Source organism: Microtus oregoni, unplaced genomic scaffold (genome assembly GCF_018167655.1).
Source record: "Microtus oregoni isolate MIOR12 unplaced genomic scaffold, Mior012 000112F_ref0000385, whole genome shotgun sequence".
Lineage (NCBI taxonomy): Eukaryota > Metazoa > Chordata > Mammalia > Rodentia > Cricetidae > Microtus > Microtus oregoni.
Genome location: NW_024544738.1, coordinates 2,012,176 through 2,026,303, shown reverse-complemented (window position 1 = coordinate 2,026,303; position 14,128 = coordinate 2,012,176). Strand labels below are relative to the sequence as shown.

Here is a 14,128-nt window from a genome sequence, read left to right as displayed (position 1 = left end):
TACTCCCAGAAAGCCTACAAACTCATGGAATTTGAACAGTGAACTACTGAACCACCCCTGGGTCGAGGAAGAAATAAAGGAAGAAATTAAAGACTTCCTTGAATTCAAATTTGATTCTGTGGGCTTATGTAACTTGTACTCGTACCTTATGAGCTATTTGCCCCAAGCCCACCCTTGCACGACTTTTGAATGTTGTTCTGGAGCACCATCCAGTGTGACCAACTAAGATTCAGCTCTCTCTGAACAAGGAATGGAATTTGTTTGGTACATTCAATACATTTGGTATAATTTTTATCAATTTGAAAGCAAATGGGTTATCTGTAAAATTAAATGCCATTGACAAAAATCAAAGTATGGATAAGAAAATTTGGAACTGGGTTTATTTCTGCTAGCAAATATGGCAAATACAGTAAGAGTTTACACTATCTTAACAGGAAGCAGAAGTGTCAGCTCGGTAAATATTTGGAGAAAGGGAAAGCTTGCAGCCATACTAATTGAAATCTGAAATACTAAGCCTACACATAAATTTGATGGTGCTATCTTACCTTTCTTAGCGGTCAGTCCAAAGTATTTGATTAAATGTGTGCCAATGGTTGTCAAAATATTTGTACAGTTGTCTTTGCTGATTGCTAATGAGTCTATAATGCATGCATTAGGATTTTGTTTGAGCATATCTGACTCTCATAGTTAATCTTTGACTGACTTTCAGCAGCCTACACCCATTTGCTTCTCTGTTCCTCTTGAGGTTTGCGTGAGATGTAGCAGATCTGAGGCATGCTGGGCAAACAGTCTTTGTTATTTGCTCATGTGCTATGCCGACATGGATGCATTCAGAAGCCAAATGATATGTGGAAAAAATGCATAACGTGTAGATTTAGATCCTGATTCCTCAAGAAATAATAACCCTCATACATTCAGACAGGCTATTTTACAGAGTTTTCCATTTTTAGTTTGTGTATGAGTTTTACCTGAACATATGTATGTATATTGTGTGCATGCCTAGTCCCTAAGGAGGCAAGAAGAAGACCACTGATTCCCTGTGACTGGACTTAATTATGTTTTGTGAGCTTTCATGTAGATGCTGAGAACCAAATTCAGGTCCTCTACAAAAACTCAATAACTGAGCCATCTCTCCAACCCCAGATTCTTTTTAAAAGACGGGATCTCACTAAGTAGTCCTAGTTATGTAACCTGGAACTTGCTTTGTAGATCAAGCTAGTCTCAAGACTCACAGAGATTTACCTTCTTCTACCTTCCAAGTGTGTGCATCACCATGCCTGACTGGATAGGCAGTTTTATAGTACAACTAATAAAATTTAAACTTTAGAGTTTTCATTTGATTGAGTCTTGCATATACCCTAGGAAAGGGCCTGGTTATTTTATGTTAATAATTTTGTACTATTTTTATTTAAAAGACATGGTACATATTACAGAAACTTCAAAAATCTATAAATCTTGAATTTCTTCCTGTCTTTGGGTGAGTTATTGTTGATTTAATGCCGTTCTCAGCCTCACACGAATCAAGGACTGCCCTATAGATGGGATTGAGTCACTTCCCTTCCTGATGCGCATGTGTATCCTTGGCTGAGAATGTACTGTGCAGCTGGGCTTTGTGGTGGGGAGGAGGGGAAGTGAAAATTGTACCAAACTTAGCAGAAAAACTCTGAGGAACATTTTTGTCTAAAATAAACTCCGGTGTTTATTAACTTTGTTGGAAACCAAAGAAGAGGGAAGGAGAGGAAAGAAATTCTACTTTTATAAGAAGCAGAGGTGAGTGGAGTGGGTCTTCTTAGGCATTGACTAGCTACATAATGTTAACATTTTTCTTATGGAAGATTCTGGAATTGTTATTAGATATAACATTTTTAGACAGTCTGAACTCACTGTCCAGGCTGAAGTAGACCTTGTCACTCTCCTGCCTCAGTCTTCTGGACTCAGTCTGCTATGTATGTCCATATTTGACTTTATATATATATATATATATATATATATATATATATGTATATACATACATACTTATATATAATGTTTAATTAAAACTTTTCTATTGTGACATAAGTTATTTTGTTCAACCATTCTACCTAACACACACTATTTTGAGATTATGTTGAAATTGTATAAATGTTTTTGGGTGACAGTCATGAGAACTGGGATTTTCTAGGTGTCAGATGAGAATTTATTTTAGTATACATGGTGTGATGACTATTCTGGGTTGTCAACTTGACTATCTCTGGAATGAACTACAATCCAGAAATGGAGGGCACACTTGTGATAGACTTTCTGCTTGGTTTGAAGTAGACAAATCCACTTCTAGTTCTGACCTTTGAGGCAGGAAGACACACCTTTAATCTGGGCCACACCTTCTGCTGGAAGCCTATATAAGGACAAATGGAAGAAAAAGGGAGGGAGGGAGGGAGGGAGGGAGGGAGAGAGAGAGAGAGAGAGAGGGAGGGAGAGAGAGAGAGAGAGAGAGAGAGAGAGAGAGAGATGATTATTCCATAAGTTCTTTAACTCTAGAGAACCCTGACTAAAACACATATAGGAAGAAGAAACTAGGTAAATCATTTATAGCTTGAATGAAATGGGAATCAGTTCTCTCTTTTTTTATACAAAGTAAGTTCCTAATAATAAAAACAGAGTTTTGATCTCTGGTGGCCACCCTCTGCTCAAGCACAAGCCACGTCTGCCAGAAGACTAGCAGAAGACCTTCTCTATTTTTTCTGTTCCCCTAGCAGACCCAATCCCTCAGGCTCATCCCTAGTATGGCAACAGAACAGCTCGCTTCTCTTCTCATCATGCCTCCTGTGGATCTCTGGCCTCCCTCCCCTCACTCATCACTGCATCCCAGCCTCCAAGACCATCAGGCATTGCCTGTGAACACAGCAGCTGAGAAGGGCATGAAAACATCCGTCATACAGCCATCATACTCTCTGAAAATCCAGAGGAAATAAAAACCAAGAAACAAAATACCCATCCAGCAAATAAAGACCCATAATCATAAAGAACTACAATCACCCCAAACCCAGGTGCCTAGATGATAGTGTAATAACACAATCAACAGTAGCCAGGGCAATATGTCTCCATTAGAGTTCAGCTATCTTACCACAACAGGCCCTGAATATTCCAACACAGCTGAAGCACAAGAAAAAGACCTTTAAAGTGACTATATGAAGATGAAAGATATCCTTAAAGAGGAAACAAATAAATCCCTTTCAAAAATCCAAAATATCACAATTGGAGGAAATTAATAAATACTGTAAAGAAAGCAAGGAAAATACAAACAATTAGAGGAAATGAATAAACCCCTTAAAAAAGCCTAGAAAATGCAAACAAACAGTTGAAGGAAAGGAATATAACTATTCAAGACCTGAAAATGGAAATAGAAGCAATAAGGAAAATGCAAACTGGGGTGATTCTGGAAATGAAAAAAAAATTAAGAATTCAAACGAACTACAGATGCAAACATAACCAGCATTATACAAGAGACGAAAAAGAATCTTAGGCACTGAAGATACCATAAAGGAAATGATACATTGAAATTTTAGATTTAAAATGTTAAATCTAAAAAATTCCTGACACAAAACATCCAGGAAATCTGGGACACTATGAAAAGACCAAACCTACGAATATTAAGAATTGAGGAAGCACACACACCATCAAATAGATTGGACCAGAAAAGAAAGTCCCCTCACCACATAGTAATCGAAACACTAAACATACAGAACAAAGAAAGGATATTAAAAGCTGCAAAGGAAAAGTGCCAAGTAACATATAAAGACGACCCATTAGAACAACAACCCACTACTCAATGGAGACTAACCCTTATCCAAATTAACTAAAAGGTGGAGAGAGAATATCCAAATTAATAAAATGAGAAAAAAAGAGGGACATAACAACAGACACCGAGGAAACTCAGTGAATTAAAAGGACATTAAAAACCTGCACTCCACCAATTGGAAAATCTAAAAGAACTGGAGTTACAGACAACGAGCTGCCATGGGGGTGTTGGGACTCAAACCTGGGTCCTCTGGAAGAGCAGCCAGTGCTCTTAACCACTGAGCCACCTCTCCAGCCCGGGAAAATCTAAAAGAAAGGGACAATTTTTGCAATAGGTATCACCACAATTAAATCGCAATCAGATAAGCAACTTAAATAGAACTAAAACATCTAGTAAAATAGAAGCAGTAATTAAAATTCTCCCAACCAAAAAAAGCCCAGGGACAGGTAATTTTAGTAAAGAATTGTACCAGACTTTCAAAGAAGAGTTAATGCCAGTACTCCTCAAGTTACACAAAATAGAAACAAAAAGAAAATTGCCAAATTCATTTTATGAGGCCACAGTTACCCTGATACCCAAACCTCATAAACACTTAACCAAAATGGAGGATTACAGACCAATTTCCCTTATGAACATACATGCAAAACATCCAATAAAATACTTGCAAACTGAATCCAAGGTAGATGAAGTACCCCAGACCCAGAAAGACAAATATGGTATGTATTCACTTATAAGTGGGTATTACACATTAAGCAAATGATAACCAAGCTACAGTTCACAGACACAGAGTGGTTAGGTAAAGAGGAGACACCTGGGGGAATGTATAGATCTCCCTGGAAAGAAGAAATAGAATAGATTTTGTGGGTGGATTGGGGACCCGTGGGGATGGGAGTGTAAGGGATCAGGTGGAGGGTAGGACAGAGAGAGAGGGTGTGGGGAGGGATGGCTGGAATTGGGGAGGGACATTTAGGAGATGATGAGGAAACCTAGTACAGTGGAAACTTTCTGAAATCTATGAGGATGGTCGTCCTAGTAATGGAGGATATGGAATCTGAACTGGCCTCTCTTCCATTGGCAGGACTCGATTGCATTCAATTGAGTTGTTCTCCGAAGGGGTCCAGTGGAGATCCGCAAACAATCCAGGCTTAATGCTAGAACAGAGGGTTGCTCTCCAAAAACTGGCACCGGGGCCCCATTGTCATGGACAACATACACATAGCTCATTGAGTGTAGAGAGGTAAAACTGGGGAAGCCTTCACCCTAAGTTCTAGTCTCTTTGGTGTGAGAAGGTACTCTATAGGCTACTGAAAGAGAAACCAACCCAGAAAAAAAGAACTGTCCACCTATAATCTGTCCTGCCTACAAAATATGCTAGAGCAATGGTGGCACAGAAGTAGGAGTGGCTAACTAAATGTTTGATTTACCTTGAATTATCTAAGCAGGGCTCATAGAGACTCACAGAGACTGGAGTAGCTAACTCCCTTTAGAGCCTGAATTAACATATAAGGAGCTCATTATACTGGGACAGAAGAACCAGAAGGACTCAAGGTAGGATGGCAGTTGGCAGCTATGCATATGCTGATTAGTAAGTACAGAGCCAGTCTGCAAAAAAAAAATCACTATGAGAATTCATGGTGGGAAGAGCTAAAGAGAAGAAGAGAGAACAAAAGAAAGCAGAGGTAATCACTACTCCTACCTTTGTTTCTGAGCTTTTTAGTCCTGAGTTTTCATGGGTGGGTGGAGGGCTATGTGGAAAGGAGACAGTGCCTCAAGTAGCCCAGGCTGGTCTTGAACTTTCCCCTGCTTCTACATCTCAAATGCTGGGAATATATCACCACACCCAGCTACAACTTGTACAATTTCAATTTAATTTTAGTTTAATTTGGGGTTAGACTGCAGTGGACTCAGAGTTACTAGAGAGGACCCCTAATCTTCACTTTTATTTGAGAATCTTTGAAAAAATTACAGGTTGATTTAGGTTTCATTTTAGGTTTGAATTTCTCATGAGCACATATTTTAAAGCAATGAGTTTTAGAAATTATTTCTCTAAAATTATTTTTATTGAGTAGTATCTTTTTTTTTTTGGTTTTTCGAGACAAGGTTTCTCTGTAACTTTGGTGCCTGTTGAGTAGTATCTTCATGTAAAGCATTATCCCTGAGGGACAGAGCTCCCCTAGGCACCAGAAGGCTGAGGGATGCATTTCAATTTCTTTGTCTCTGACAAATTAGAGAGAAACAATATAAAGACAGGAAAAGGGTCCAGACAACACAGGCTCTGGGTTTTTCTAGTACCTGCTCAATTACTGTCATTGTGGTCACAGACTCATTCCTGGATCTTGGCTTCTTATTCTGCACTATGCAGTGATCAAAGTTTTGCTATTCTATGAACATAAACCAGAAGCTAGGCTCTAAACCAAAACTATCTTCACATAGAAAATTATCGGACACTGAAGAAAAAAAACGTGTAATGACCAGCCTTTACCGACCAAGATCTGAAACTTCAGTTTCTGGTCATTTATAATTTCTTCCTGATTGTGCAAAAAGGACAGGAAATGAAATGGGGAACAATCTTAATGTCCAAATTAAGTTAGAGGCTCATTTAAAATCCACATTCCCATTAAATGTGATAGGTGTGGCAAAGTAAAAAGATAAACAAATTTGAAACTGAACTGATAAGTATTCAATGTCCTATCATGATGGCGAAATACTATACCTCAGAGAAATCAACTTATCTATTATGAAAGCAGTTCATTTGTATTGTACTAAAAGTCCATCTAAATACAACAAACATTAATATATATTCTTAAATCCAGGCAAACTTTGTACCACTTGCTTTGAACAGATCTGATTGTTTATGCGGTAGGGTTTATATTCTCTAATAGACTATGCACTGCTTGAGTTCCAAAAATACCTTTGTAGTAACTCCGCATGCCTCCCCCACCTCCACAATTGGGTCACTTTCTTTGGGAAGATATAGAGGAAAGGTTATATGTGTTTGTATCATTAGATGCATGTAATCACTTGCTCAACATTCTATGGAGCACCTAGACTGAGTGAGCCAAAGGCACAGGCCCCTTTACAATATTCTTTTGCTTTCAAACTCACAGTTCTAGTAAGGAGACAATACTCAGTTATTTTACTAGATACTTTTTCAGTTTTGGAGAGATAAGGAGATTTTAGAAAACTCAACGGGTTGGAGAGATAGCTCAGTAGTTAAGAGCATTTGCTTCTCTTGCAGAGGTTTGGTCTCCAGCACCCACTTGGTGGCTTACAACTATCAGTAACCAGGAGATTTGAACCCTTTCAACCTCTGCGGACACACCAGACATGCACAACTTGACCAGAAGCTTGTGGGGTCTATGAGAAGGGTGCTGAGGGGAGGAGTGAAGGACACAAATTTTAGGTCTTATCATGGCAACAAGAATTCTTTTGAGGGCTAGAGAGATGGCCCAGTGGTTAAGAGCAGTGACTGTTCTTCCTAGAGGACCTGGGTTCAATTCCCAGCAACCACATGGCAACTAACAACTATCTCTAACTCCAAGATCTGACACCCTCACACAGACATACATGCGGGCAAAATGCAAATGAAATAAAAGTAAATAGTTTTTTAATTTTTTTTAAATTTATTATGTATCTAATATTCTGTCTGTGTATATGAGGAGGGCAGTAGCAGACCTCATTACAGATGGTTGTGAGCCACCATGTGGTTGCTGGGAATTGAACTCGGGACCTTCGGAAGAGCAGGCAATGCTTTTAACCGCTGAGCCATCTCTCCAGCCCAGTAAATAGTTTTTTCAAAAGAATTCTTTTTCTCACGTGATTTATGTCATAAAACAAGTCTACTATTCCACAAGGCATCCCCTCCAGAGCTTAGAATTTCGAAACTTTGGAAACTTGAGCACCACATTAGGAGAAGGGAACTCCATGTAGCCTAACAGTCAGCTACATGGAGCTAGTTCCCGGAGAGGAGGGGCTGAGGGCGGGGCAGGACCGACCAGGAGGTTGGGTCCTCTGTGAGTGCGCCCCAGCGGCCAGGCCAGCCCGGTTTGCTGACGTTAGGAGCCAGGCTTGGATTGGTGAATGAGTCCTTCTGTCTGAGCTCATAGGTGCAGAGCGGCTTGCGGGGCTTTGATTGGCTCAGTGGCTTCTGACCATTCATTGGCTGTGGTAGGTCGTCAAGGCGACCGAGGGGCGGGGAAAAAAGGAGAAGGGTGTTGGCCCTGGCGGGAGTGCTGAAGGTTGTGGGCGGCTGGGCTGCACTCCTGGGTGGTGTCCGAGGAGCTGCTGGCCGAGTCGCCCTGTCGCCCTGGGTTTCCGCCACCCTCTGGGAGTTGTCCGAGCGCGTGGGATCCACTAGCGAGACCCTTTGGCCGGCGCCATGGGCTGCTGCTTCTCTAAGAGACGGAAGAGTGAGAAGGAGTCGAAGGCTGAGGGAGAGGAGGAGCAGCCCAAGCTCTACAGCTGGAACCAACGGGAAAAGGTGATATTTTGAGGGCTCCCTACTCTGCGTCCTCCCCGACTGCCCCTCAGAGGGTCCCGAAGGAGCAAGCGAAAACGGGGCAGGGAGGCGGGTGGCCCACAACTGCCTTTCTCGCGCGCGCTCAGGGAGCTGAAGTCGGTATGCAGGACTTTGGGCTCTGGCTGGGAAAGGCTCGAAGGAGTTGGTGGTCTGCCAAGCTAGACCCTCAGGGCCTCATCCTTGGCTCTGTACCCTGACTCCCCATCCCAGGATGGACTTCCGGGGAGGTAAAGAGCCCGGAGGGTGCTGGATCTCCAATCAGCTCCTTTCACCAGCAGTGGCCAAAGAGGTTTGGTCGAATTTCACACACCAGACTGATTCTCATCTTTTCTGCAGCTTGTGTTCCTGAGCTGTTTCTCTTTTGTCTGCCCTTCCTGACAAATCTCTTTTGGTACCTCTTGGTGTTACTCAGTTACTAAATGAATTGTTTCATGTCCACCTTTGCTCTCTCTCCTTTTCCGTTTACCGGAAAGAAATAATGAAAGTTAAGGCAGTCTTGGAATACATTATTGTGTGAAGTGAAAGTCACCAACATAAACCAGGAAGTAGTTTATTATTGTTGCTTTATATGAATGAAAACACCCTTATTTTTATATTATATATAGCTAAAACCCAAAAAGTTTCGAAAAAGTCCCCTATTCTTACACAAAACACACTCACTTAGGCATACATTTCACAATGGTTCCTCTTTCTACATAGTTCTTCATTTCTGCCTAGTATAGTTGCTTGTAAAACAGTTTGATAGGCGCCTATTCTTTTGGTTTCCCAAACAAAATGAAAGATCTTATTTTTTTAAATGGGTGTTGGTTAACTATTGCTTAATGCAACACCTTTGACCAAAATATACTTTATAGTAAGTCTGTTATTAATGCTTTGATATAATAAATCATCCTGCATCTTTTAAAATCCCCAGAATAATTTAGGTATTCATATAAACAAGATTCTCAAAGTATTGGCTTTAAAAAAAATCAAAGATTTTGCTGGACTTCTCAGGCCCAGATTTGTGCATTTGATTCTGAAACCCTGGGCCATGTGGCTTTTTGTTTCCCTTCTCTTATAGCAAGATTTTGTCATGTAGGAAAGTGGTCGATTTTCTGTTTTATAAGAAGATTGTACCTATCAAAGTTATTTGGTTGGTGGATTGTTAAATATTCATTTTCGATAGCCTTGGGATTTCTAACAGTGCTGTTTAAATTTTTTTCTCCCCAGTACTGGAGATTGAACTATGCTAGGCAAGCATTCTACCACTGAGTGGCATCCCTAGCTAAACAATGCTCTTTAAACTTGAACTTACTGCTCCAGAGAGTTGTTTTTGTTTTGTTTTTCAACTTTTTGTTTTAAGGTCACAGGCTAAAACTAAAAGTGTGCTTTACATTTTTTGCAGTAGGACAAAGTTCTGGTTAGCTGGGATCTTCTGTTCGTTTTGTTGTACTATGTTACGATATTTTGAGACAAGGTCTCATGTAATTTTGATATCCTTCGCTAACTGACTAATCCTCCTGCCTCTATCTCCTGATTGCTGGAATTGCAATTCTGGTTAGAGACGATGATTTGTTATGTACCTCTAGCTAGCCTGTTACACATTCTATAGCCAGGCTGACCTTGAATTTTCGGCAATTCACTTACCTTAGCCTATTGAGTACTGAAATTATAAGCTTGTGTTACCACACCCTGATAATTGGGATCTTTCATGTGTACGTGTTTTGTGATTTCTTTTTTTTTTTTTTGTGGTCTTTCTCTAAGTACTGAAAAAGGAGCATAGTAGATATTAGCATCTAAATCCCCTCCTCCACCATGTGAATGTGCTTTAGGATTCAGAATGTCATAGAGTCTAAGTCTATGTGGTTTAAAGCTAGATCAAGCAATTATTCAGCCTGTAAGACTTTTTTAAAAATGAGTTGCCTGTAATTTCCTTACCATTGGAAAAGTAGTATTTAAAATTTTGTTAGGTTGCATAATAAGAGTTGAAAGGCACCCCAGGGTTTTGGGGTTTTGCATTGGGTAATTGGGTCAGCCGTAAGGGATTAAAGCAAGGAGAAATTGTCTCAATTAGAAAGAATGTTTGGGGACTAAGTAGTGTCATGGCAACTTACATACTGCAGTCAACAGTGGAAGAAATTCATTTTCCATTGCGGCTGACTTTGAAAAAGGGGGAAAAAGCCTACTACATAGTTACTGCATTGACATGACAAGAAATATTTTGGGGTTGCAAGATCGCTGTTTAAATTATTTGGAGCCAGGTGGTGGCGGCGCACGCCTTTAATCCCAGCACTCGGGAGGCAGAGGCAGGCGGATGTCTGTGAGTTCGAGGCCAGCCCGGTCTACAAGAGCTAGTTCCAGGACAGGCTCCAAGACTACAGAGAAACCCTGTCTCGAAAAAATAAATAAATAAATAAATAAATAAATAAATAAATAGGAAAGAAATGCTTTTGTCATTATTATTTGTATGCTGCATTTATTAGCTAAGCAAATTATTCCATGTATATGTATTCAAACACCAAGGAAAAGCCAAAATTATTATTCTTGCCCTCCAAGAGCTTACTGGTCCTTTGGAGTTAAAACACGAAATACTGAAGCAAAAATAAAGATGAGTGGCATAGAAAAGTAGTTTTAAATTTCCAGTTACTCATGCTAAAACTCCTAAATAATAGAAATAAGAACTAGTTTTCTTGGGCAGGCATGGTGGAACACACCTATAATCCTAGCAACTCTGGAGGATAGGTGCTTATGAGTTCAGGGCCAGCCTTCTGGGTAAGTGTGGTCATTATGAGACTGAGATCTGGACTCCTTAAAAAAATAGTTCTCTAAATGATAGCCTAAGTAGGAAACTTGTGACTTGAGTATGAAGAACACATTTGTATTTGTCTCATGATCATTAGAAATTCAAGTGTCTGTTGTGCATCTTTGGGTAAAGCAACCAATTTGTGCAGTTCAGGTGTCTTAGATATAAGAGTTCTGCACAGTTTAGCAAGGTGAAGAAGGTCTGTCCTGAAGAAGAGACATTCATTGATAGTAATGATCATCTCCAGAGATAATACTTTGAGCACAACTTACGAGAGATCATAATCCCCAGAATTTTCATCAATAGATGGGGGTGACTTTGTGAGGAGCCGATGTCTATGTTAGAACCTTCAGAGAGGTTGGATGGGTAACCTACTAAAAAGTGTCTGCAGTGGCTAGGAAGCTAGATGCTATTTTCATCATCTTCTAAGTATGTGAGGTAACTCAGTTGTCCATCGATGTGAACTAAACCAGCCCCAAACTTAATACCTTCAAACACTGGTAAATACTGGTTTTGTTTATGACTCTGCCCTTTGTGTAGGGCTAAGCAGGGTTGACTCTATATGGCATCAACTGTGACAACTTGAGTAGGGACTGAAGGATCACCTTCAGGGTGGCTTAGCCCCAAAGCCGGCTGGCAGGGAGCTCAAGTGGGACTGAAGGCCAAGCACTCTCCATGCGCAGTCTGGGCTTCCTCCACGGTGAAGAGGTCCAAGGACCAGTGACCCCAGTGAGACTAGTACATCTTTCTCCCCCAAATAACTTTCTGATGTCAATATTTCATTACATACATATTTTAAGGTTTTTTTTTATTTTGCAGTTATAGGTATATGTGAGTATCTGAGTGTGGGTTTGGACACATGAGTACAATGCCTGTAGAAGGCAGAATCCGATTCTCTGGAGCTGGAGTTTCCTTCAGTGATGAACCACCTCACCTGAGTGTTGGAAACTCAGGTTCTCTGCATGTACTCTTAATGACTGAGCTATCTCACCAGCCCTTCATTACATATATATTAAGAGAAAGTGTTTAATGTGCATATTAAAACTTAAATAATTATCTGCTAAGAGCTTTTTTTTAAAAAAGGACTTCCTTTTGTAAACTGGATTTCCATTATATTGAGCAAATTCCATTATTGTATCTCAGAATATCATTACTGAAGTTAACTATGAAAATAAAATGTAATGAAAATTTTGCTTGCTTCTTAGTAAAGGAATAAAATGTTCACTTATTTTCTGTTAGGAAAATAATGCCTAATAACTATTGGATACTAAATCAGATTAAATCCAGCTTCTGCTACATAGCAAGTTTGAGGACAGCATAGGTAATAAATATAAAAATAAACTATGCTCACTTCATCAAGGCTCTTGCTTTAAAGTACTTTAGATTATAACTTATCCATGCTTATAATTTTAGACATTTTAAGAACTAGTAACTTTTATAAAATTATTATGGTTCTAAACTACATATTCGCTATTAATTTTTGTTTTGAAAAACTTTTGGAAATTTCTGAGAAAATATAGTAACACAAATCTTAAATTTGTCCTTTGAATACTGTTTAATAATCCAAATAATTTTATATTGTAAAGTTAGCTATTGCATCTTTAGCTACAGGATTAATTTCTCTTCATAAACTCATAAAAATGGAATGTCTAGGGAAAGACTAAGAGGAGTAAATTACATTGAACACCTCAGCACTGGGGGCTCTTATAGAATGTGTAGTAATCAAACATTGTTGAAGGCCTAAGGCCCCTTATATTTGCAGTTAGGGCCACTAAAGAAATAAATAAGGTCACATAAGATTCCTAAGGATGGAATTCCGATCCTACAGGATTAATGACTAGAAGATTCATCAGAAGGGAAGCACAGTCATGTCCCCTGACTCCACATGGAGGAAAGTGCTGGTAAAGATACAGATACAGGGATTAAAAGGGCTTTTTCATTTGGAGCCAACTATACCAGGCTGCCATAATAAATTGCCATATTCTGGATGTCTTAAACAAGTTTATTTCTCAGAGTTCTAGAGCCTGAGACTCACAAGATCAAGATGCTGGCAGGTTTGTTGTCTGGTGAGATCTCTCTTCTTGGCTTCAGATAGCTATCTTTTTGCTGTGTCCTTTTATATGACTTTGCTTCTATATACTCTCCAGCTTCAGAATGCTCCTTTCCCACTTTTGTGTGTGTGTGTGTGTGTGTGTGTGTGTGTGTGTGTGTGTGTGTGGTTTTTTGAGACAGGATTTTTCTGTGTAGCTTTGGAGCCTGTCCTGTCACTTGCTCTGTAGACCAGGCTGGCCTCGAACTCACAGATGCACTTGCCTCTGTCTGCCTCCTAAGTGCTGGGATTAAAGGTGTGTGCCACCACTGCCTGGCTTTTGCCACATTTTATAAAATTAGTAACCCCATTATGAAGGCCTCTAGTTACTTCTCAAAGGTCCCACCTCCAAATACCAGATATTAAAGGCTAGATCTTCCATGTAGAAATCTGGGGAGACAGGCTGGAGATACAACTCAGTGGGAGAACACTTGCCAAGCATATATGATTTCCAGGGTTCAGTCTTCAATAGCATTAAAATGGGGGCAATATGAATGTAAGTCCATAGCACACTCAATCCTATTAAGAAACTAAATAGCTCAGTAATTTAGCAATAGATCTTATGTTGGTATTTGTAACAAGAAATCTTAACTCCTAGTAATGGTTTCTCTAGGGTGTGTGTGTGTGTGTGTGTGTGTGTGTGTTTTAATGCATTTGAGCATGGTGTGGACCCACACTTGCCTTGGTGTGCTTGTGAAGATCAGAGGACAACCTTGAGTGTCAGCCCTGGCTTTCCACCTCATTTGAGACAGTGCCTTTTGGTTTTGATGCTGCACAGGCCAGGCTGGTCAGCCTGTGAGCTTCCAGGAACTCTCCTATTGCTGTCTCTTGTTTCAGGATTCCACATATCTGGCTTTATATGAATTCTGGGGATCTGAACTCAGATCTGCATGAGCCTCCCAAGTGCTGAGGTTCTAGGTGTGTGCTGCCACCACACCCAGCTTCCTTCTTCCCTCCCTC

At 40.1% G+C, this 14,128-nt stretch overlaps 1 protein-coding gene across 2 annotated transcripts in view; it reads left to right on the top strand.

The window, feature by feature from the left end:
• The first annotated feature begins 8,006 nt into the window (after positions 1-8,006).
• LOC121443737 (protein XRP2-like) overlaps positions 8,007-14,128 on the top strand; it is a 31,014-nt gene continuing 24,892 nt past the window's right edge. For both annotated transcript variants that reach the window (XM_041645532.1, XM_041645531.1), the window contains exon 1: positions 8,007-8,258. In XM_041645532.1, coding sequence (XP_041501466.1) covers positions 8,157-8,258 — 102 coding nt within the window. In that variant the 5' untranslated portion in view covers positions 8,007-8,156. The remainder of the gene's footprint in view (positions 8,259-14,128) is intronic.